The 25736-nt window shown below is 39.8% G+C and overlaps 1 protein-coding gene across 5 annotated transcripts in view; it reads right to left on the reverse strand.

The window, feature by feature from the left end:
- The window catches only part of PSEN1 (presenilin 1), a 73461-nt gene that overhangs the window by 34002 nt on the left and 13723 nt on the right, over positions 1-25736 (reverse strand). For all 5 annotated transcript variants that reach the window (XM_047736000.1, XM_047735996.1, XM_047735999.1 and 2 more), the window contains 2 exons: positions 5225-5478; positions 2971-3112 (listed from right to left, as the gene is read on the reverse strand). In XM_047736000.1, the coding sequence (XP_047591956.1) occupies positions 2971-3112; positions 5225-5478 (396 nt within the window). The remainder of the gene's footprint in view (positions 1-2970; positions 3113-5224; positions 5479-25736) is intronic.

The raw sequence follows: 25736 nt of genomic DNA on the forward strand, positions 1-25736 counted from the left end.
TGTGCCTGCTGACTTGAACTTAATGTTAACAACACAACATGAGCAAATAAATGTGGAAATGTGGCTGAAAATAAACCCTTTTTAGACAGTCTAAAATGAGATGTAACTAAAAGATGCACAAAACTGACCAAAATATATCAAGACAGGTTTGAGGCGCCATGGAGTGAGCACACATCTCCCCTCTCTTGCCGAATGCAACCATGAGAGCTGGCCAGAATGCATGCAGCTGCTAGGTGAGGACTCTGACAAGTGAACAGTCAGCTGGGCTGGCGAACTGGAAATGAGTTTAGCACGTTTTCCCCTCCAGTACTAGCCTCCTCCATCAAACTCACTGCAACCCCAAATGGGCATTAGCAAGATGGTGGGAGCTCTAGGAGAAGTCTACTTCTGGATAAGCAACAGGAAAGAGGTCTCCTAACACCAAAAAAAGAATGCAAAAATCTCACTTCACCATCCTCTCACATCCGGCTATCAAACAGTGCTTCGGGGGTGGCACTGAGGGTTGCAGAAGCCTAACATTCCGAGCGAGGGGAAGCTTCCTCTCTAACTGGAGGAGCGGTAGTTCCCCAAAAGTGGGGCAGATGGCACTTGCTTTACTTTTCTCTCTGCCCTACCACTTCTTGACACTGTCGCTGGTAAAATAAAACCAGCTTTCTGGCTGGAGGAATGGAACAGGGACATCCAAAAGAACCAAAAAGTACCAGGGAGATCACAGAAAGGAAGGCTCAAGGAAGCAAACTTATAACTGGTATGAATTTATGGGCTCATCCTTAAGGTGTGCAGGTGTGGGTATGACTCTAAACAGGATACAGACTCCCCATAAAATGCGAAGAACGAAAGTAGCATATAATCCAGATCAGAGTCACAAAGTGAAGGGCACCCAGGTGGCTCAGTCGGTTAAGTGTCTGCCTTCAGCTCAGGTCATGATCCCAGGGTCCTGGAATCGAGCCCCACATTGAGCTCCCTCCCCAGTGGGAAGTCTGCTTCTCTAACCCTCTCCCCACTTGTACCCTCTAATACACAAATATTAAAAAGAAAAGTCACAAAATGAGTCTAATAAGGCAGAGAAGCAGAACTAGCAGATAAACACATATATGCAGAAAAAGCAACTGCCATGAGGATATTTCAACAGGGGTAGGAGGATGCTCTGCAGCAGGGTTTACAGCATCTGCTCTTCGGTTTTCTAAGTATTGATGACCACCTCCCATGATCATAGACACCTTTGTCTTCAATCTTTTCCACTTGCTAACGTCAGACTGCAGATGGTCATCACTCGGGTTAACACTTCCACCCACTCAAACGTTCAACAAGCAAGGCTGAATTGTGTATAATTTTTTTTTTCTTTTTTTTAGAGAGAGATCACAAGTAGACGGAGAGGCAGGCAGAGAGAGAGAGAGAGGGAAGCAGGCTCCCCGCTGAGCAGAGAGCCCGATGCGGGACTCGATCCCAGGACCCTGAGATCATGACCTGAGCCGAAGGCAGCGGCTTAACCCACTGAGCCACCCAGGCGCCCCTGTGTATAATTTTAAAGTTCGTCAACACTGGAACGGTATTTGATCTTACTGGTAATTAACCAAAGGCAAATGAAGGCATTTTGTTTAGCTTATAAAAATTAGCACAGAATTTAAAAAATCCAGTGCTGTGAAAGGTTAAGGTAAGACAGTCTCACTGACTACTAATGTTAAGTACAAATTGATACTATCATTTTGAAAAAAGGAATTTTGCACACCATGATAATTAAAAAAAATGTAGATGGGGCACTTGGGTGGCTCAGTCAGTTAAGCATCTTTGGTTTAGGTCATGATCCCAGGGTCCTGGGATCAAGCCCCATGGCGGGCTCTCTGCTTAGCAGGGAGTCTGCTTTTCCCTCTCCCTCTGCCCCTCCCCACCACAGCTGCTCTCTTGCACTATCAAATAAATAAAATAAAAATTTAAAAATGTAGATAATTTGCCCCATAAATTCTGTGTTGAGGATTTTACCCTAAGGAAATAATTTGAAAAATTAAAAAGGCTCCATAAAGGCATTCATTGTTTTTTAGAGTAGTAAAAAAATGCATATGTCCAACATCAGGGAAAATAGGGTAAGTAAATTAAAATACACTCATATTAAGTCAAGTGTTACATAGCCTTTAGACACATTTTCTGAGGATTTAAATATGGAAAAATGCTTATGCCAAAGTAAAAGTTAAGAAAGGACACATACTTATTAAACATTTTATTTTAACTATGTTAAACATATATAGACATAAGTACTAGAGGGGAAAAGAGTAGACTTTAATATCTGGAAAGTTATCATTTATTTCTTTTATTTGAGAAAGACCCTAAAGTCTCATGACTTGTAATAATTTGTGATTTCTCGGAGGCATGCACCTGAAATACGTGGGAGGTGGCTAAAATTTAAGAGTGAATCCCTTAGCTAGAGGGTGAGCTAAGCGAGCAGAGGCTGGGAGGGTCGGCCCTGTGTCTTTGCTACACAATCTCTCCTGCCCTTATTTCCCAAGGAAAGAGCTAGCGCTACTGAAGGAGAGCCAGTGAGGGAATGCATGGCTCCCAGTGTAGAAATGGGAATGTAACCAGTCACCAATGAGTTTAACATCAGTGTCTGAAGGAAGCTCTAGTGGTCTGCACTCAGGAAAATCTGAAATTTTTAAGTTATATTACTTTATGGGGACAGTTATCCTACAGTACTATTTGCGAATGAGGGAATTCACAAAGGTCTTAGGACTTAATCTGGAATGTCCTAAGTGTACTACAAATCAAAATGTTAAAAACATTTAGAATATGTTAAGAAAATTTTTTCCCCATAATGTCTTTTTGTGTTTTTAAATGTTCTACGATAAGGGGGAAAAGCAAAAAAATCAGTTCTAGAATATAAAGTTCCTTTCTCTACTGGACCAAGTACGGTGACAGGAGAAAACCCAACCACAAAAAGAACATGCTGGAAAGCAAAGTTCCACGTCTCACACTCACCTTATAGCACCTGTATTTATAGAGAACCACCAGGAGAATAGTCATGACGACAATGACGCTGATCATGATAGCAGCATTCAGAATCGAGTGCAGGGCTCTCTGCCCCACGGTCTCTGTATCTTCTGTGAATGGCGTATAGATTCTGTAATAAAACAAAATACAAAAGTGCGAAGTAAGTGTGAATGGGTATTTCAAACCACATCCCTCTCCAACACCAGTTTTAGTTCCTTGATTCAACTGATATGACTTTTCTCCATCTCGGCAATCTAGCCAAGAATTTTAGCTAAGAAAATTAGCCATACTCTAAAACAAGTGCTTCAAAATAAAAGGAGAGATCTAAAATGTGGAGAGGTGGACTTTTGTGAGCCAGACACTGGCTCCATCTAGTGGATGCTTTACACTGAAATCATTACTTATCAAATGTTCTCTCTCCACAGCTTATTAGTGATTTGTTTAGAGAACTGGATTCTACCACATAAACTACCTAAACTACTTGTCAAAGGAAGGTGGCTTATATAATAATGGCTTACAATTATTTTTTTCACCCACAGGGTAACTACAACTGGAGTTGTTTTAACATAACGTCACATACCCATCTTCCCCTTGGTTTCTCATTCACATAAACACACTTTTATTTCAGGTTCCAGCGTTCCCAGCTAAGAGACTTTATTTCTGACTCCCTTACAGTTAGGTGTGACCATGACACAAAGTATGGCCTATGAGTTATAAGCGGATGTGTTGTGTAGAACTTCTAAGAAAGGCATTAATTCTGCTGGGAGATAAGTCTTAGGTCCTTTTCTCCCTCACCACTTCCTGCTTCCTGTTTTCTGAATTGAACAGGAAGTTCGGTACCAATAAGGAACTGGGGCTCCAGTACCAATAAGGAACCTTGAATAGCCTAAAGGATAGAAGCCAAAGGAAAAGGAAAGAAGGAGCCTGAGTCCTTGAGGAATGTGAAGACATACTACCAATCTGGACTGACCACCCTGTACCACTCTCTGGGAGAGAGATAAAATACGTATACCATTTAAACCAGTTGTTTTGATTTCCTGTAACAGAGTCAGGAAACTTTCTGTTAAGGACTAAAGAGGACATATTTTAAATTTTGTGGTCTATATGGCCTCTGTTGCAACCACTGAACCCTTGCCACTGTACTCCGAAGGCGGCTATAGACAATATATAAATGAACAATATATATGAATGAACATGAGTATGTCCCAGTAAAAAACTTTATTTACAAAAATAGGTGGTGGCAGGCAGATCTGTCCTGTGGGCACTATGGCTTACTAACCCTGTTCTATAATATACAGCCAAAACTAACTCTAAGCTATACAGATAGTACTCCCCAGTCTCTTTTGACTGTGGTCTCCAACCCCTGCCCTTTACTCCTGTCTTAGCCTTTCTCCCAAAGGGCTAAAACCTTGGCTTTTAGAACGCCACACAGTTTGCTAATTCAAATTCCAAAATTCATTTAAAGCTTTGTTTGAGCCCTATAGGGGCCCTACAGAGTTCTAGAGACAAAATTAGGTGAATCTGAGTCAAAGTATTTTTCTTGAAGGCAAAGGGCTCGTACCAACAGCACGACAGAACCTATACAACAATCCCCCCAGGAGTCTAGAGAACGGGAGCATGCACTAATTCTTCATCCTTTCATTTAGCAACTTTTTTGTTGTTGTTGAGCACTTGTTACATAACTAGTCATAGAAACAATTTTGCCCTCATAGGCCTTACCTTACAGAAGGAAACCAGGCTTAAATAATGTAAATAAATATTTGCATATCGTGACAAGTGAAAAAGAACAGGTTGCTATAAGAAAGAGTATCCGGAAGGACCTAATTCTGTTACAAGGATCAGGGAAATAACCTTTGAGGACTTAACATTTAAGCAAAGATGAAAACGATGATAAGAATTCATCCATCAAATCTAGAAAAGGGAAGAATGTTCTAGCAGAAGAACAATGGGACCATTCGCCCTGAGGTGGAAAAGATTAATATTCAACTCTTTACCTGTTCAATTTCAAATAAATTTAGCCTCGCCCAGTGACACCACACATGAAATAGAACTCTGTAGCTCTCATTTTTTCTGCTTAAAGCAACAAATAATAACCCCTCATTCTGTCAACTGCTCTGGCTGTCAGAGGAGACAAACTCTCCAGCCTTCGTGCTCCCTCAGAGCAGAGACCTCCAAGGTGATGACGACATACTAAAAAGGAAAGCCAGACCAGTCTTGGGAATAATTAAACACTCATACATACAGCTGTCCATCCTTCCGGGTATAGAAGCTGACTGATTTGATGGTGGCCACGACTACCACCATACAGAGTGTCACGGGGACAAAAAGCATGATCACATGTTTGGCGCCATATTTCAACGTCAGCTCTTCATCTTCTTCTTCTTCTTGTTCCACCACCTGCCGTGAGTTACCCTGGGGTCGTCCATTAGATAATGGCCCAGGGTTGCCACGTCTCCGCCTTTCACTGCTGTGCTCATGCCGTTCTCTACTGTCATTCTAAAAGCACAAGAGAAACTTTTTTCAGGAAGTCAGACTCTCAGTAGAATCAAGGTATTCTATAAAAACAGAAAACGGAATAATTAGACCTGAGATTAAGGAGAAGCTCATCATTACTTGAGTTCTAAAAACTCAAAGCAAGAAAGAATCAATTCACAAAAGGCATGCAATTTAAAAGTCTAGTGAGGAACCTCTGGGTGGTTCAGTAGGTTAAGCGTCTGTCTTCAGCTCAGGTCATGATCCCAGGGTCCTCAGTTGAGTCCCACATGGGGCTCCCTGTTCAGCAGGAAGTCTGCTTCTCCCTCTGCCTGCAGCTCCACTTCTTGTGCACTCTCTGACAAATAAATAAATGTATGTATGTAGATATGTCTGTCTGTCTAGATGATTTTCTGCTCTTTGGTGCAGGAACCCGGTCCTCCCTCTCACCCAGCTCTTTCTGGGTTTTACCTCTTTCTCCTCTTCCATTCTCAACCTAATACAATTGTAATCCTCTGAGGTTTGGCTTAAAAACTGATACCTGGGGGCGCCTGGGTGGCTCAGTGGGTTAAGCCTCTGCCTTCGGCTCAGGTCATGATCTCGGGGTCCTGGGATCGAGCCCCGCGTTGGGCTCTCTGCACAGCGGGGAGCCTGCTTCCTCCTCTCTCTCTCTGCCTGCCTCTCTGCCTACTTGTGATCTCTCTCTCTCTCTGTTGAATAAATAAATAAAATCTTTAAAAAAAAAAAAATTAAAGGGGCGCCTGGGTGGCTCAGTGGGTTAAGCCGCTGCCTTCGGCTCAGGTCATAATCCCAGGTCCTGGGTTCGAGCCCCACATTGGGCTTTCTGCTCAGCAGGGAGCCTGCTTCCTCCTCTCTCTCTGCCTGCCTCTCTGCCTACCTGTGATTTCTCTCTGTCAAATAAATAAATAAAATCTTAAAAAAAAAAAACAAAAACTAATACCTGCATGAAACCTTATTTATTACAGCTGCAAGTGTAGAAATCTCACCTTTTTCAAAGTTAAGAACTGCTTTCTACCTGCGGTTTCACACCAGTTATACAAGGAACTATCTCACCTTCATAATTTTTTTTTAACTAGGCTCTATATCCAGCATGGGGCTGGAACTCATGACCCTGAGATTAAGTGTTGCTGCTCCCCCAAATGAGTCAGCCAGGTGGCCCAACCTTCATTATTAATAAGACTTAAAATCCTTGCAGTGATATACAAGGGATCTATTATTTCTTACAATTGCATGTAAATCTACAATTATTTCAAAAAATTATTTAAAAGATTTTAAAAAACCTTTACAGAGAGAAATTAGGCCTTAAACAATTCTGATGCCCCTCCAGCCAGAGGCATCCTCACCTTGCCCTGTATAGAATGAAGGTACAACAAATATTTGACAAATGACCTAATGAAACTAGAACCTTTCTTAGATTCTACTTGCCTCAGTTTCTTAATCCAAACACCACTTTTATCCTTATCCTGGGTTTACCCATTCTTATCTTTTAAGTTCAACTTCCTTTTTGGTATCACTGTTCATATCTAAAACTCAACTTTTTGTAAAGTCGAGAGTGAATCTCAAGAGCATTAATAAGAATAATAAAAATAGGGGCGCCTGGGTGGCTCAGTGGGTTGGGCCGCTGCCTTCGGCTCAGGTCATGATCTCAGGGTCCTGGGATCGAGCCCCGCATCGGGCTCTCTGCTTGGCGGGGAGCCTGCTTCCCTCTCTCTCTCTCTCTCTCTCTGCCTGCCTCTCTGTCTACTTGTGGTCTCTCTGTCAAATAAATAAATAAAATCTTAAAAAAAAAAAAAGAATAATAAAAATAACAGATAACAGGAGGAAATGAACAGCACTCCTCCTAGGTAATAAGTACAGAATAGGAGAGGAAAGCAGACTGATAGCCACTGTTGCTGGTAAAATGTAATCAGCTTGGTTAAGATAAGAACAGGTTCTCTTAGGAAGATCGTGTGAGAACATGCCATTCTTTTACCTCATTTTTGACTACAGAGTATAACTATTACTGTTAGTCATTAAAAATACATTACACTCTTGGGCGCCTGGGTGGCTCAGTGGGTTAAGCCGCTGCCTTCGGCTCAGGTCATGATCTCAGAGTCCTGGGATCGAGCCCCGCATCGGGCTCTCTGCTCAGCGGGGAGCCTGCTTCCTCCTGTCTCTCTGCCTGCCTCTCTGCCTGCTTGTGATCTCTCTCTGTCAAATAAATAAATAAAATCTTTAAAAAAAAAATACATTACACTCTTAATAGCTTAAAATTATTAGGATGTACTGGACTGTGATACGTGCTTTACATTAAATTCTCACAGCCACCCCGTCGTCACCACTTTGTAGGTGGGGAAACGGCCACAGCTAGGAAGCATTACAGGGAGGGTTTGAACCCGGGCATGACCCACCAGAAATCAAGCTCTGAACCACCTCTCAATGAGCTGTTCACAAGACGACACAGGAACTTGGCAGACTCAGTGTCTGCACTGAGAACTGGCTGAGTTCTTTTTCACTTTACTTTGAAAATATTCATCCTGTAAGTAATTATCAAAATTCTATATTCCAGGTACTGTGCCATGGCAATACTGAAATTAAAAAGATCCTTAAGATCATAAGTTTGCTTTAATACAGGATAAACAGTGTGTCAGAAACACGAATAAAGTGCTGCAGCACTGATCATTCTATGTGGTCCAAAAAGGCAGCATAAAGATATGATCCTTTTTAAAAAAAAAGATTTTATTTAATTATTTGATACAGAGAGAGAGAGATATATATACCAAGAGATGGAATATAAGCAGGGGGAGTAGGAGAGGGAGAAGCAAGCTTCCCGCTAAGCAGGGAGCCCAATACAGGGCTCCATCCCAGGACCCTGGGATCATGACCTGAGCCAAAGCCAGACTCTTAATGACTGAGCCATCCAGGCACCCCAAAGATACGATTCTTGAGAAAAGTGAGTGGAAGGTGAGTGGTCTCCAAGCAGAGACGTGACAGTGGTGTAAAGGTGTGAAACTGAAAAATAAGGCCTATACAGAAAACCAGTGAGAGGGGTGCCTGGGTGGCTCAGTCATTAAGTGTCTGCCTTTGGCTCAGGTCACGATCCCAGGGTCCTGGGATGGAGCCCCGCATGGGGGGGGAGGGTCCCTGCTCAGCAGGAAGCCTGCTTCTCCCTCTCCCACTCCCCCTGCTTGTGTTCCCTCTCTCGCTGTCTGTCAAATCAATAATATCTTGGAAAAACAAAAACAAAAACAAAACAGTGAGGACTCCTAAGCTGGCTGGGGAACACAGTTTGTCAGGACTGGTGGCAGGAAAAGGTTAGGAACAGGTTGTAAAAAATCTCATTTGCCATGCCCAAGGGCTTTAGACTTTGTCCTATAGGCAATAAAAGTCATAAAAATTAATAAGGTTGAGGTGGTGACACATTAAATTATGTTTCATTTTAAAGAAACCTGACTGCGTGGCGATGAAAACAGGGAGATGTATGCAAAAGGTATTTCAGAAGCAGAACTGACAGGGCATTGGGCCAAATTACATGTGAATGGTCAGGAAGGAGTCAGGGATGATTCTGGAGGTTTCTGGCATAAGGGGCTGGGAAGGTGCCATGATGGCATTGATACAGCAGGGGACACAAGAAGATGAGCAGGCAGGAGGAGAGGAGAAGTATTTTAATTAGGGAGAAAGGTGAATGTGAGGTACCGGCAACCAGGGAGCAAAGTCCAAGGGTACAGTCTGGCATTCATTAGTTTCTATAGTTATGGAAATGGATGAAATCTCAGGGAGAGTATAGACTGAAAGAGAACAGTATGGACTTGGTTATTACGTAATCCAACAACTGTAGAAAGAAAAGCAGAGTGGGATGACGACCAAGCAGAGAAGTGAATAACCCCTAAGCTTTAGCAGCAGATTGATAGGAGAAAAACCAGCAAAAGAGATTAAGAGAAAAATAGGGGAGAGGGAAGAAATCCCAGGAAGAATACATGACAGCAGCCAAAGGAGTACATGTCAGCAGTGTCATCAACAGTCAGGCCATAGGAGAGCTGAAAAGCCACTGAATTTAGCAGGGGAAAGTTGGCCAGTGTTTTTACAAAAGTAAAATAGTTAAGAGGGTAACGAGATCATATATCATAGTGAACTGGGGAATGAATGGAAGTTGAAGAGTTAAAGGCAATCATTCTTTGAAGGAAAAAAATACAAGATGTGACAACAGAAGGGATTCACATTTGAAAACTTTTCAGGGGTGTTAGACCTGAGCATAGTTATCGGGTCAAAGCACAGAGTTAGGACTAGCAGAAGAGACTGAGGAAACCAGAATGGGAGACAATAACTCATGGAACAGGGTAGGGGATAAGTGGAGGGGAACAGAAGGAGAGAGAAAAGTTGGCTTTACAAAGGAACTGGAGCCCCTCTATCTCAGTCTGGAGGTCAGGAAGCAGCAACTCTCTGACCTCACACAGAAAATATTTATGAAGATTTAAACCCTATGAGGAACGGAAAGGAAACTATTCCAAAGCACCAAAGGCAGAAATATATACACCACTCAATAAGAAAGGTAATTTTTGCTGAACACAAGTCTTTGGAGAGACCAAAGTCCAGTAGGAAGGCAATGTAGGCTCTGGAGGCCAGGGACACAGTGTGACAGACAGCTGAAGAAAGTTGCGGAAATCCATACTTCCATTTTTTTTTTTTAAGATTTTATTTATTTATTTGTCAGAGAGAGAGAGAGAGAGAGAGAGAGAGAGCGAGCACAGGCAGACAGAGTGGCAGGCAGAGGCAGAGGGAGAAGCAGGCTCCCCACAGAACAAGGAGCCTGATGTGGGACTCGATCCCAGGACGCTGGGATCATGACCTGAGCCGAAGGCAGCGGCTTAACCAACTGAGCCACCCAGGCGTCCCAATACTTCCATTTTTTTTGAAGGAGGTAACTAAGTCATATGCTAAGAATGTTTTGTTTGCAACTAATGTTCAGCAATACAATTATGACCAACTGAATGGGTTGATTACTATGCAATATAAACCAAAATACACATAACAATAGGTCTTTTTATATGGTATTTGATAACTTACAAAGCATGCTCACATTATTTCAATTATTCTTTGTATATATAGAGAGGTTTTGGTAGATTAATGTTAAAATAATTTGTCTAAAATCTCAAGGCCAGAAAACAGTAGACAACAGGAATCAAATTCAAGTTTCTTGCTTCAAAATCTTTGTTCTTTCTATGGCACCACAGCTGTCCTATCAGGCTCCATGAACAGTTTAATTGGGTAAGTCTAGCATGAAAGAAGCAATCATAGTATGTTCATTCACAGTACTCAACTGGATGTTCTGGTTTCTAATGAACATGAGCCAACCCCACCCTGCCCCACCCTTGAAGCTGATATGGGATGGAGAGCACTGTTTAACACACCCTTTCTCTTTATAGTACTTTTGATACTATTTTAAAAATTGACTGTATGTTTCAAAAAAAAAAACAAAAATAAAATTGACTATATGTTTCAATTTCTTTAAAATACAGTTTATTTAAACAGGTAAAATTTTCACATGATTCTAAAGTCAAAGAATGTAACAAGGAATAACATAAAAAAAAACCTCCCACATAACTCTCTAATTATATAATGCTCCAGGTTACCACTGTCATTATTCTCTGCAGTTTCTTGATGTATATACAAGCAAATACAAATATATATTCTCATTCCCCCTTTTTACACAAATTATTTTAGTACAATAAGTGCACTCTCCTGCACTTTGCTTTCTTTGCTTAACTATGTATCTTAGAGATCTTTTTACATATCAGTACATAAGTACATCCTTATTCTTTGAAAAACTTTTTAAACATCACTTTTTTAAAAAAGATTTTATTTATTTATTCGATAGAGTGAGCACGAGCAGGGGAGCAACAGGCAGAGGGAGAGGGAGAAGTAGGCTCCCTGCTGAGCAAGGAGCCCTCAGGGCTCCATCCCAGGACCCTGGGATCATGACCTGAGCCAAAGGCACATGCTCCACGACTGAGCTACCCGGGCGGCCCCCAGAAAACCTTTTTAAACCAGCTACATAACCAGTGTATGAACGTATCATAACGTATTAGGCCAATCCCCTAAAGACAGACATTTAACTTGCTTCCATCTTTTTTTCTTTTTTTAAATTCAATTCAATTTAGTTAACATATACTGCATTATTTTAGTTTCAGGGACAGAATTTAGTGATTCATCAGTTGCATATCACTCCCAGTGCTCTTTACATCAAGTGCCCTTCTTAATGCCCATCATCCAATAATCCCATCTCCCTACCCACCTCCCCTCCAGCAACAATGTTTGTTTCTCTGAGTTAAGCATCTCTTATGGTTTGCCTCCCTCTCCATTTTCATCTTATTTTTCCTTCACTTTCCCTATGGTCAACTGTTTTGTTTCTTAAATTCCACACGAGTGAAATCATACTGTATTTATCTTTCTGTGACTTATTTCATTTAGCCTAATACCCTCTAGTTCCAACCACGTGGTTGCAAATGGCAAAATTTCATTCTTTTTGATGGCTGAGTAATAATTCCATTACACACACACACACCATCTTCTTTATTCATTCATCTGATCTCTCAATGGATATCTGGGTCTTTCCATATTTTGGCTATTGTGGACACTGCTGCTATAACCATGCTTCCAACTTTTTGCCATTTACAAACACTGCTGCAGTGAATTCCCCTTACAAGTTATTTCACAAGTGCAAAACATTATCTGTAGGGTAAGTTTCCTGAAGTGAAACTACTGGGTCAAAGTATATATGCATTTAAAATTCTGATATGTATTGCCAAATCACCCTTCCTATGGGTTGTATCAATTTAAAGACCCAAGCAGTACAGGACAGTTCCTATTTCAACAAGCCCTTATCAACAAAGCAAGCTATGAAATGTTTGGATTTTTACCAATCTAACAGGTTAAATATGCGAACATGGTGTAACTTCTTTTATTATTAGAAAAGATGAGCATTTTTTTCTATGAACTAAATATTCATATCCTTTGCCATTAGCTCATGGTACTCAGGACCGTATTTGGCTTATTGTACTGTTTTAGTTTCTAGGTTTAATCATTACGCTTACTAATTTTTTAAAAAGCGAAGGCCAGAGATATAGTGGTCAAAAAAGATAGATAAGGTCTCTGCTCTCATGAACTGATAAAATGTTAAAAAAAAAAAAAAAAAGGATGACACTAGAACCACTAAGAGATTTCCAAAATGAAAAATCCTGGCGGCTAAATATTAAGATGATTACTTAGCATTATTTTTAAGACTAATATAAAAAACATTTTTTTATTATGGGAAAAGTTCAAATACCGTCAGAAGTGTAAAATGAAGTCCCATGTACAGTTTACTCAGCTTCAATTACTACCAACTCACAGCTAATCTTACTCCATCTATTTTCCCATACACCTTACCCGTCTAGCATTGAGATAAATTCAGACATATCATTTCCTTTGTAAATATTTTAGCATATACCTCTAAAAGATTAAAAATATAAAGACATTCTGTGTGTGTAGCTTGGTAGGTCATTGCTCAAAAGACAGACTTTACTTTTTATAAGCAGTTTTGGGTTCACAGCAAAACTGAGCAGAAAGTACAGATTTCACATGCCCTTGACTCCCAGCCCTCACCAACTATGCCCACCGCCCCTGCCATCAACATCCTATACCAGAGTGGTACATTTCTAATCAATGAATCTATATTAGCATGCCATTATCACCCGAAGTCCATAGTTTACATTAAGGTTCATTCTTGATGTTACACACTCCATGAGTTTTAAAAAATGTATAACATGTATCCATCATAGTACCATATACAATAGTTCTACTGTCCTAAAAATCCTCTGTGTTCTGCCTATTTATATATCTCTCTCTCCACTACAACTCTGGGCAACCACTGATCTTATTACTGCCTCCACAGTTTTGCCTTTAAAAGTTATTTTTAAGGTTTAGAAAAACAAGTGCTGTGGCCATTATAAATGATTTCATTTCAGTGGCAGAAGGAAGGATTACTCACTATACAAATGTTGTAAGTGTCAGGGAGGGTGGAGTCCTAGGGGAAGTGGTAAGTATGTGGGAAGTGAATTCCTATGAAGCCAGATTCTCTGGGACTCCTACACCATTAAGTCAGAGGCTTCGTTTTAATTCTTTCTCTTTTTCTAACTTTAAAATGTGATGCAAGTACAACTCCAGCCACCAAAAGCATGCGGACCCTCAAGCAAGGGAGAGTATTTCTCAAGCAGCAAAAATTGTGGAGGTATTTTTAATACAGTGTAGTGCCTGTTTTTTTTTTTTTTTTAAGCCTTGTTTTCTGCCTGCCCCTGCTTTTTTAAAGTTTTATTTTTTATTTATTTTTTTTAAAGATTTATTTATTTATTCATTCATTCATTTAACAGACAGAGATCACAAGTAGGCAGAGAGGCAGGCACAGAGAGAGGAGGAAGCAGGCTCCCTGCAGAGCAGAGAGCCCGATGCGGGGCTCGATCCCAGGACCCCGAGATCATGACCTGAGCCGAAGCAGAGGCTTTAACCGCTGAGGCACCCCCTTAAGTTTTATTTTTGTAGTTAAAATACTATAAACAGGGGTGCCTGGGCGGCTCAGTCAGTTAAGCGTCTGCCTTCAACTCAGGTCACGATCCCACGGTCCTCAGATCAAGCCCCAAGTAGGGCTTCCTGCTCAGCGAGGAATCTGCTTCTCCCTCCGCATCTGATCCTGCCCCTGCTCATGCTCTTCCTCAGATAAATAAAATCTTGAAAAAAAAAAAAAAAAAGACTATACATAAACAAGAATGTTTATAAAGAGAAGTTTATAAACTTTTACAAGTTTTAAAAAGTGTTACAAGCTTTTGTTTCTAACATAGAAAATTGTCCTCCCTAATCTTTGCCCCACAATATGAACATGGTGAACAATCTTAAGTACCTTTAGATTTTTTAATTTTAATTTTTTAAAGTAAGACCTACACCCATCATGGGGCTTGAACTCACAACAGAAGGTCAACATGAGTCAGACACTCTACTGACTGAGCCAGCCAGGCACCTCATACTTCTAGATTTCTTTTTTTAAAGCCATATTCTATATTTGCTTTTGTCACCTAATAATGTATCAGATACCTTTCTATGCCAGCAGATTACACCTGTCTCCACAAACAGCAGAGTAACGACACTTATGATAATAACTGCTAAGATTTAATGACAACATATGTGTGGGACACTATGCTAAGCACTTCAGGTGAGTAATAAACTCTTGAGTTAATTAATATTATAAACTTCATTATTTAACAGAAAAAGAAACTGAAGCTTCAAGGCCAGAAAATTTACCAAAAAATCAGCGCTAAGGAGGTCTAGAGCAGAGATTCTAATTCAGACAGTTCAGTCATCCTATTATTAACCATTATTTTATAGTACTGACTGGATAAACCATAAGGAATAGAGAATTAAAATTATCTTAAAATTCCCATTGTTACACATAATGTCTCATCAAATATGTTTGTCTACATTTCTTGGCACACTTGTGCTAATATTTTTATAGGATAAATTTCTAGAAGTGGAAATCTTAAGTTAAAATGTATGTGCATTTTTAGGGGCACCTGGGTGGCTCAGTTGGTTAAGCGTCTGCCTTTGGGGATCCCAGAGTTCTGGGATCGAGCCCTGCATTGGGCTCCGTGCTCAGGGCGGAGCCTCTTTATCCCTCTTCCTCTACCTGCTGCTCCCCTTGCTTGTCCTTGCTCTCTGTGTGTCAAATAAATAAATATATACATATATGAAAAAAAAAGGTATGTGAATTTTTAGATTTAATTGTCAAATTATTTCCAAAAGACCTCCACATTTGCAGACTTGACACCTTACCTCCAAATAAACACAAATTAAACTCCCATGAGCAGCACATGGGAATGCCTATTTCCCCATACCTTAAGTAGCACTGGGTTTTTCTTTTGCATTTTTCTTTTTAATAAATATTTTTTTTGAATGATTTTACTTATTTGACAGATCACAAGTAGGCAGAGCAGTAGACAGAGTGGGGGAGAAGCAGGCTCCCCACCAAGTGGAGAGCCTGATGCAGGGCTCGATCCCAGGACCCTGAGATCACGACCCGAGCCGAAGGCAGAGGCTTAAGCCACTGAGCCACCCAGGTGCCCTGCGTTTTTCAAGATTTTATTTAATTAATTTAAGTAATCTCTACATCCAACATGAGGCTTGAACTGAAACCCAGAGATCCAGAGGCAAATGATCTACTGACTGAGCCAGCCGCATTGGGTTTCAATCCTTGCTCACTGATAAGTTAAAAAAAAAAGTTTTCATTTCTGTTTCTTATTATTAGGGAGGTTGATCAACTAGCCTTTTCATGTATTTATTGACATTTATATTTCTTCTTCTTCCTTCTTATATACTGCTCATATCCTTTGGCAATGCTCTTACTGAGTTATGTTCCTTTTGACTTCATAGGAACTCCTTATATGTTAAGATCCACCTGTCATTATGCATTATAAGCCTCTGACAATTTATTTTTTTACTTTATTCATGGCAGTTACTGCCACACTTACGTTTATAATTTTATATTGCTGCATATGAATGTAAATGATTTTATGAGGAAAACAACTTATTCTTACTACACCCCAAAATCTACTGTTTTTCAACATACATACATATTTACAGTTATAATGAATGTTCACAAATATTGTGTCCTGCTTTTTAATTTTTTTAATTTTTTTTAAAATATTTTATTTATTTTACAAGTAGGCAGAGAGGCAGGCAGAGAGAGAGAGAGAGAGAGGAGGAAGCAGGCTACCTGCTTAGCAGAGAGCCCGATGCGGGACTCGATCCCAGGACCCTGAGATCATGACCTATGCTGAAGGCAGAGGCTTTAACCCACTGAGCCACCCAGGTGCCCCTGCTTTTTTAATCTAATATTATTTCACATATGCATTTTCATGTAATAACAATCAACATGCCTAAAAAATTACAATGCCTTTCATTATGTTGATGTGCTTATAGTCTGCATATTATTTACTTACTTAAAGTCAGTATTCATTTATAGCAAAAAGTAACAATCCTATAAGACTTTATGGAAACTGTCTGGATTTCTACAGTGAGAAATGTGTGGCTCCTGAGAACGCAGTATAGGAAAAACTAGAAGAGTAGCTTAACTGAAGAACGGTCAAGTTATGTGGAACACTTGAAAATATTTATTAATCATAGGCAACATGTTTCCAACAGCACACAGAATTCCATCCAGCATCTGGCCAAGATTCATGATTCCCTGAAGTCAGAGCTTTAACCATTACTCTAACGTGAAGGAAGGCTGTCATTTCCCTGAACAGTCGACGTAACTGGTTAAAGATAACATTTAATATTTATGGGTCTGTTGTGTTAGGCTTGAACCTAGAGGGGTTTTTTTGTCTTGTTTTGTTTTGAACAAACTCTTAAGATCTGTGGCAAAGATCTCTGACTACTCTTATGCAGAAGGAAGCATGTTCCTCTGGAGGTCATCAAGACTAAGTTTTCTTTCTCCTTACTGCATTTTGACATAACTGGGAAAATTCATTACTATTCATTACTATACAATATAACAACACTGTCAAAGGCTTATTGGACCCAGTTCAGTTTAAATTTAGATCACTCCTTTCCTTTATTTTCTCAAGGTCCCAAGTACTTAAACACTAAATAGCTTATAGGTCTGTCTGCTGTTTAATTTTATAGAATTTCTCACACTCAAAAAAAAGTGACCCATCATCATTTAGAAAACAAAGTTAGTTCTGCCAGTCTATGATTTGCTAACAACTTAATAAAGTTCTTTCCATTTAATGTTTTGAATTCAAAAAAAGATAATGCAGATAACCTTAGTTTGTAAAGACTAAATATACCTTTTTTACATACTTTTCTTTCTTTCTTTCTTTCTTTTTTTAAGTAGGCTCCATGCACAAGCATGAAGCTCAGTGCAGGGCTCGAACTCATGACCCTGAGATCAAGACCTGAGCTGGGATCAAGGGTCAGAGGCTTATTAGCCCATTGAGTCATCCAGACAACCCAAGACTAAACATACTTTAATGTAAATTTAGCCGTTGAAGGTAGCAGACTTGTATAAGTGTTCTTCAGCAACTGCTTTATATAGAGAATCCTTACTGATCTCTCAATGGATTACTACTTTAAGGCTTCTTTTTTAGTAAAAATGACTGATTTTTTTTTCTACTGTAAATCAAAAAGGCTGTTGACAATTTCTTTAAGGTCTAGAAAATTTGGGTCAGAATAAACTAATATGAATAAAAATACTGAATATCCTATTTTTTTTTTTTTTTTAAATGAGAGAGAGAGAGAGCATGAGTGGAGAAAGGTCAGTGGGAGAAACAAACTCCCTACCGAGCAGGGAGCCCGATGCGGGACTCAATCCAAAGACTCCAGGATCATGTCCCGAGCCTAAGGCAGTCACCTAACCAACTGAGCCACCCAGGAGTCCCTGAATATCCTATTTTTAAATCTAATTATTTTTCTCTGATAAAACTCTCCCTTTATTTCTTCACCCAATAAATTAGTTCCTAAACCGTAAACCAAAAGTACCAACAAGATCTGGGAATGGGTCAGAAATGCAAATTCTGTGGTCTCATCTTAGACTTAGAGAATCAGTAACTTTGGGTTCGGGGGCCAGAGAATTTTTATTAACAGTTCTTCCAGGGGATTCCAATGTACACAAAGGTTTAAAAAATCATTGCTCTAGTACACATTTAAAAAGGGTTAATAAACAATATAAGCAAATCTTAGACTTACTTAAAAAAAAAATACACAGGTTTCTTAGGAAACTAAGGTGTCTGCTAATCCTCATAAAAGATGCAAGTCCACATCAAATCAAAACATGAATTTCTGGGGCGCCTGGGTGGCTCAGTGGGTTAAGCCACTGCCTTTGGCTCGGGTCATGATCTCAGGGTCCTGGGATCGAGTCCCGCATCGGGCTCTCTGCTCGGCAGGGAGCCTGCTTCCCTCTCTCTCTCTCTGCCTGCCTCTCTGTCTACTTGTGATCTCTGTCAAATAAATAAATAAAATCTTAAAAAAACAAAACAAAAAAAAAAACACATGAATTTCTACTCTTCTGAAGTTTGTATTTTCAATTTCCTCTAGTTTTAGTATATTCCTATCATGTCAGCTGACATGGAGGCTGACTTCTGGCAAAGAATAATGACTGGTCAAGGAAAAAGAGCACTACCAATCAAAATTTTGCACCAAAATCAAAATAAAACCATACAAACTATTTTAATACGTACAGTAAAAGTAAACCTAAGGATTACGATGGATCACAAACTACAGAAAAAGGCCCAGATAATGTTCTTGTTAGAGCTACTTTAATAACCAACCTACAGGGGCACCTGGGTGGCTCAGTGGGTTAAGCCACTGCCTTCAGGTCAGGTCATGATCCCAGGTCCTGGGTTCGAGCCCCGCATCGGGCTTTCTGCTCAGTGGGGAGCCTGCTTCCTCCTCTCTCTCTGCCTGCCTCTCTGCTTACTTGTGATTTCTCTCTGTCAAATAAATAAATAAAATCTTAAAAAAAAAAAACCAACCTACACAATACATTTAGGAAACCAAGAACTTCAACTATTTCACAACTTGTAAGCTTTGTGGCCTTTGCCAGAAATAGCTGTCATTAGTTTACCTTCTAGACTCTAGTCCCTACAGACATAGCCAACTAACAGCAAAACCAAACATGAAGTTCATACTAGCTTCCAGGTCAGGTGATGAGTAAACTAATGGAAAGAAGTAAAATTTTTGACTGAATGCCATCTCTAAGGAAGCAGGGACAATTTGTTGAGGGAAAAAGAATAGAATGAAGTCTTGGCTTAGTTCTTGTGACAAACTGAAATATTGTTTGAGCCGTTCTACATAAAACTGGAGCTCTGCCCCACAGGGTGACAGCAGCACAGACATAACATGGCAGCAACAGCTGAGATGTAAGATGGCTAAGGGAAGTGTGTCCAGAGACCACGAAGCCCAGAGAAGCCTCTCACACAAAAGGTGAGCTAGTAAGACTCACCTCAGATTTTTATTCGCAGATACAAAACTAAAAGTGTTCTTGCTAGTGTGAGAAAAACCTGGGAGACTTGTAGGGAACTGGTTTAGAGATACTGGGTGATCAATAAACTCCAAAGGCAGAAACATGAACAAAGTTCTGCTTTTAGAGACTTTACAGACTAGATGGGGTCAACAAGCATCTATTATCAGTAGCAATTAAGATGTTTTATATGGGTTGGTTTTGCAGATAATCAAAGCTTAAAGGTTAAATCCAAAAACTTTTATTATTGTTGAGGAAAATATTCTAAAATGCATTATAAACATTTCAGTCTTAAGCTGTAGAATGGCTTAGCGGGAAGCCTGCTTCTCCCTCTCCCTCTCCCACTCCCCCTGCTTGTGTTGCCTCTCTCACTGTGTCTCTCTCTGTTAAATCAATAAAATCTTAAAAGTAAAATAAAATAAAAGTTATCTTTTAAGGGGTGCTTGGATGACATAGTTAGTTATGCATCTGACTCTTGGTTTCAGCTCAGGTCGTGATCTCAGGATTGTGGGATCAAGCCCCACGGTGGGTTCTGCTCTCAGCAGGGAGACTGCTTGAGATTCTCACTCTCCCTTGACCCCTCCTCCCATCAAGCTGTTCCTCTAAAATAAATAAATCTTAAAAAAAAAAAAAAAAAAAAAAAAACCTCCTCTGCCCTTCCCCCCAGCTTGCTCTCTCTAAAATAAGTAAATTTTTAAAAAATAAAAATTTAGGGCGCCTGGGTGGCTCAGTGGGTTAAGTCGCTGCCTTCGGCTCAGGTCATGATCTCAGGGTCCTGGGATCGAGGCCCGCATCGGGCTCTCTGCTCAGCAGGGAGCCTGCTTCCCTCTCTCTCTCTCTCTCTCTGCCTGCCTCTCCGTCTACTTATGATCTCTCTCTGTCAAATAAATAAAATCTAAAAAAAAAAAAAAATTTAAAAACACAAAGATTTCTTTTAAAATTATGAGATAAATATATTAGAGAACATCCAGAAAAATAAAAGGGAAAAATCACCAACATCACTAATATTCTATTTTTATTTTTCTGATGCAGATATAAGACAATGAACAGAACAGCTAAACTAGTTGGACAACACTGCCGTGTTCTCTATGCTAGTTTAGTTCAGTCTTCCTTTATAAGAGATGGAAAAGCTTTTATCATATTCAGGACTGATAATCTACACTGCAAATTTTTCTCATACTATTTCTTTTTTTAAATTTTATTTATTTGGGAGAGAGAGAACACAAGTTGGGGGAGTGGCAGGCAGTGGGAAAGGGAGAAGTAGGCTCCCATTCACTGGGGAGCCTGATGTGGGGCTTGATTCTAGGACTCCGGGCTGGGATCATGACCTAAGCCTAAGGCAGACACGTAACCAACTGAGCCACCAGGTGCCCCTCTTAAACTATTTCTAATTGAAAAAATACAAATATATTTCACTTTTAAAAGGAAAGACTAATTCACCAACTTAAAACACTTTAACTACGCACCATAAACAAACTGAAGCTGCAAACCTGGAGAAAATATTTCAGAAGTATAAAGCCAACACGAGATTAGCATCCCTCCTCCCCACCAAAATATACATTTCAAAAAAATCAGTAAGAAAAAGACAACCAAAAAAGAAAAAGAAAAGGAAAAAAAAAAAAGGACAAAAGAGAAATGGGCAAAGAACATAAACAGGCAATTCACAGAAAAGGAAATGCAAATGGGCAATAAGCATAAGGAAAAAGGCTCCACCAACCTTATTAGAAATTAGGGAAATACAATTAAAATAACATGGTGGGGCAGGGAGAGGGGGCGCCTGGGTGGCTCAGTCGTTAAGTGTCTGCCTTTGGCTCAGGTCATGATCCCAGGGTCCTGGAATTGAGTCCCGCTCAGCAGAAATCCTGCTTCTCCCTCTCCCCCACTCCCCCTGCTTGTATTCCCTCTCTCACTGTGTCTCTATCAAATTAAATAAAATCTTTAAAAAATAATAAAGTAAAATAACATGAGGGATCATTTCAAACCCATCCACCTAATACACACTAAGTCAGACAATACCAAGAACTAGCCAGGATGTAGAGAAATGAAAACTGCTGTATGCTCTTGATATACAACCACTTTGGAAAGCATACTGGCAATCTCTAATGTAGTTTAAGATCTATATGCCCAATGGCAGCAATTATCACTGAGAAACTCACACACATGCAGGTTTAATGAATTAGAATGTCATTGAAACACTGTTGGTTACTGTGAAAAACTGGAAACTACTAAATACCTACAAACAAAAAAATACATTTTTGTATATTCACAAAATAAAGAGAAAATAAAAAAAACTAAAGCTATATGCATCTATCAATATATCAATTCCAAAAACATATTTTTTCTGTAACATGTACCTACACATTTCAAAAATGTGGTAAATTTTCTTCTACAACTTTCACACACAAATACATATACTTTATATACTTTCAAAACATGCAAAGTGATATATTAAATATCATTTATGTTCATAAATATAGTATGGTAAAATACTAAATTCGGGATAGTTAACTACTATTCAGTGAAAAGAAGGTGAATGTGGGAGAGGTGCTTCAATTTTATCTGTAATTTCTTTTTGTTATAGAACTAGAACATCTGTTCAAAATAATTGCAAAATTTTGTTTTGTTTGGTTCGATTTTGTTTCTGTGGATCAATATATAACAGAAATAGAAAAAGTTTAGTGAAAATAATCTTCAAAAATAAAACATACACAGCAAAAAAGACAAGATGTTAAAGTTTAATAAAGTTGGGTGGTAGGTACATGGGTGCTTATTATATTATTGGTCATACTTTCTCTACATCCTTAAAATATTTCACAATAAAAATTTAAAAATTTTTGGGGGGCGCCTGGGTGGCTCAGTGGTTGAGGCCTCTGCCTTCGGCTCAGGTCATGGTCCCAGGGTCCTGGGATCGAGCCCCGCATCAGGCTCTCTGCTCAGCAGGGAGCCTGCTTCCTCCTCTCTCTCTGCCTGCCTCTCTGCCTACTTGTGATCTCTATCTGTCAAATAAATAAATAAATCTTAAAAAAAAATTTAAAAAATTTTTAAATTTAAAAATTTAGACTTTTATTTTTTTTATTTATTTTTATTTTTTTAAATTTAGACTTTTAAATTAAAAAAAAAACACACGATTTTTCAGCTCTCTAATCTCATCAAACTCACTTTACTGTGAATAGGATTACCCATAAGAGCTTACAAAAAGAAAACATCTTTTCTGGGCTAAGGCAGCCTATCATGTATCTGCTAAGGATAGAAGAATGAAGCCATGGGCAACATTTCACTTCTGGAAAGAGAAAAATGTTTTATCTGCGTGAACACTAACACTATATCACTGCAATAAAGCTTGAAGTTACACAACAGTCATCTAATTAATTGAGTTAGACTGGGTTAATCAGATCCAAAATGATTTCATTATACTTTTTTTTTTTTTAAAGATTTTATTCATTTCATTTGACAGACAGAGATCACAAGTAGGCAGAGAGGCAGGCAGAGAGAGAGAGGAGGAAGCAGGCTCCCTGCCGAGCAGAGAGCCCGATTCGGGGCTTGATCCCAGGACCCTGGGATCATGACCCGAGCCGAAAGCAGAGGCCTTAACCCACTGAGCCACCCAGGCGCCCCTCATTATACTTCTGATAGGGTAATCAACTTGATCCTATTTTCTCAGGACTGTCCCAGTTTTAACATTTTATTTATTTATTTGACAGAGAGAGTGATCACAAGTAGGCAGAGAGGCAGGCAGAGAGAGGAGGAAGCAGGCTCCCTGCTGAGCAGAGAGCCCGATGTGGGACTCGATCCCAGGACCCTGGACTCATGACCTGAGCCGAAGGCAGAGGCTTTAACTCACTGAGCCACCCAGGTGCCCAGGACTGTCCCAGTTTTAAAACTGAAAGTCTTGTGTTCCAGGGACCTGTCAGTCTTGGGCATACAGGGACAGTTGGCAACCCTAACTCCTGGTTACAACAAAACTGCTGAAAAAGAATCTATGTAGTAAACTATCTTAATTTTACAGATGGGAAAAATGAAGTACTGAAACTACACACAGCTGTTTCAAAGTACAACTGGACCAAAGTTAGTTCTTTCCTGTGAGGGATCTATTTGTACATCACTCAGCCATAACCCTTAAATGCCAATTCATTGGTGTTGAAAAGTTTTCAGTATCTGGTTATCCTCATATATCTTTCCCAAACTCAAAGGACTGCCTCATAAAAGGAATTCAAGACTAGGGATGCTCCTGACCTTGGAGGAAGATACTAAGTAGAGGAAATGAATAGTAAATCCATTTCTTGACACTGATATTTGAATAAATTCTGTAGGAAAGTTACTTTCTTTCCAGTTTCAGAAATATTTTTAAGTGAATGCTCATTTCTTTTTGTAATATTTAATGTAAAATAGCCTATTTGTATACTCTAGAGAATATATTCATATAGAGATGCACCTTATTAGACCTTAATAACACTTTAATTCAAAGAAGGGGACAACTGAAGGAAAATCTGCTCGCTTATGGTGAATGTCCCCAAAATGTAAGACCCTAGAACTAATGTTTGTCACAGTTCCTTGCAGAGAGTCCAACATACTGAAGACATTCAAGATGCTAGTTTCCTTTCCTGAGCAGTGTGGAAAGATTGCAACTTTCTATATCTCTCAATTTCCTGGATTTCTCTTAACTAGCCACTGTGCAAATGAAGAATAAATAAGCCTGATAAGGCTTTTTTATGCCTGCAGAGGCTCGTCTTCATGTGCTTGTATTTAACAAATCCAGGATCCAAGAGGAGAAATAAAAGAGCTGCTTTCAATTAATCCACAAAAACAGGCATCTACATTCAATTTAAATTTGGACTTACCCCATTTTCTCATAACACTGAAGCATATACACAATGGCTTCTTTATAGCCCTAAAAGCTAACAATGAGATTCTTTTCCTTTTTCTTTGGGTTTCTTTCTTTTTTTAAGTACACTGGTACAAAATGAATATACACTTAGTGCTTTCTTTCCCCAGAATTTTTTTCATACAGTATCTCCTTTCAGTATTCTAACATTTTTCTGGGGTAAGAGATAGTTGGGAGGGGGCGCCTGAGTGGCTCAGTGGGTTAAGCCGCTGCCTTCGGCTCAGGTCATGATCTCAGGGTCCTGGGATCGAGGCCCGCATCGGGCTCTCTGCTCGGCAGGGAGCCTGCTTCCCTCTCTCTCTCTCTCTCTCTGCCTGCCTCTCTGTCTACTTGTGATCTCTCTCTGCCAAATAAATAAATAAAATCTTTAAAAAAAAAAAAAAAGAGATAGTTGGGAGAACAGAAAGAACACTGGAGGAAGTTTGAAATTAGAAAGTACAGTTTTATGTTCCAGGTCTGTCATTTAACTTTCTATGTGATCCTGGACAAGCATTTAAACTATAAAAGGGGAACAGGGCACCTGGCTGGCTCAGCTGGTTAAGTGTCTGATTCTTGATTTCAGCTCAGGTCATGATCTCAGGGTCCTGGGATTGAGCCCTGCCTCAGCCTCTGTGCTCAGGCTCAGCAGCTAGCCTGCTTGAGGATTCTCTCTTTCTCTGCCCTGTCCTCTGCTCTCTCTCCACCAGCCCCCTCAAATAAACAGATCTCTCTTTCTTAGTATTTTATTTATTTGAGAGAGAGAAGTGAGAGCGAGCACGAGCGTGTGAGCATGCACAAGCTGGAGAAGAGGCAGAGAGAGGGAGAAGCAGACTCTCCACTGAGCAGGGAGCCTGATGTGGGGCTCAGTCCCAGGACCCTTGGATCATGACCTGAGCCGAAGGCAGATGCTTAAGTAACTGAGCCCCCCAGGTGCTCCATAAATAAATAAATCAAAATAAAATAAAACAGGACTAATACCTATCCAATGGTAACTGGAAAGTATGAGAATGTATACAGAAGATCTTTTAAGTTGTAGAAGACTTTTTTTTTTTTTTTTAAGTTTAAGAGAGCAAGCAGAGCGTTCAAGAAAGAACACGAATTGGGGTGGGAAGGGCGAGAGGGAGAGGGAGAAGCAGACTCCTCAGTAAGCAGAAGGCCTGATGCGGGGCTTGATCCCAGGACCCTGGATCATGACCCAAGTCAAAGGCAGACTCTTAATTGATGGAGCCACTCAGGCGCCCCTGTAGAAGATATTTTTGAGAAGATAAATAAAAGATAAACCTATTTAATGTCACATTATCAAATGGCAGGGTTAAAATTAAATAAATCAGGCATGATATTCTGAGCAGTGGTGCCCTAAGAGATCTGGAAGGTACCACT

Source organism: Lutra lutra, chromosome 7, assembly GCF_902655055.1.
Source record: "Lutra lutra chromosome 7, mLutLut1.2, whole genome shotgun sequence".
Lineage (NCBI taxonomy): Eukaryota > Metazoa > Chordata > Mammalia > Carnivora > Mustelidae > Lutra > Lutra lutra.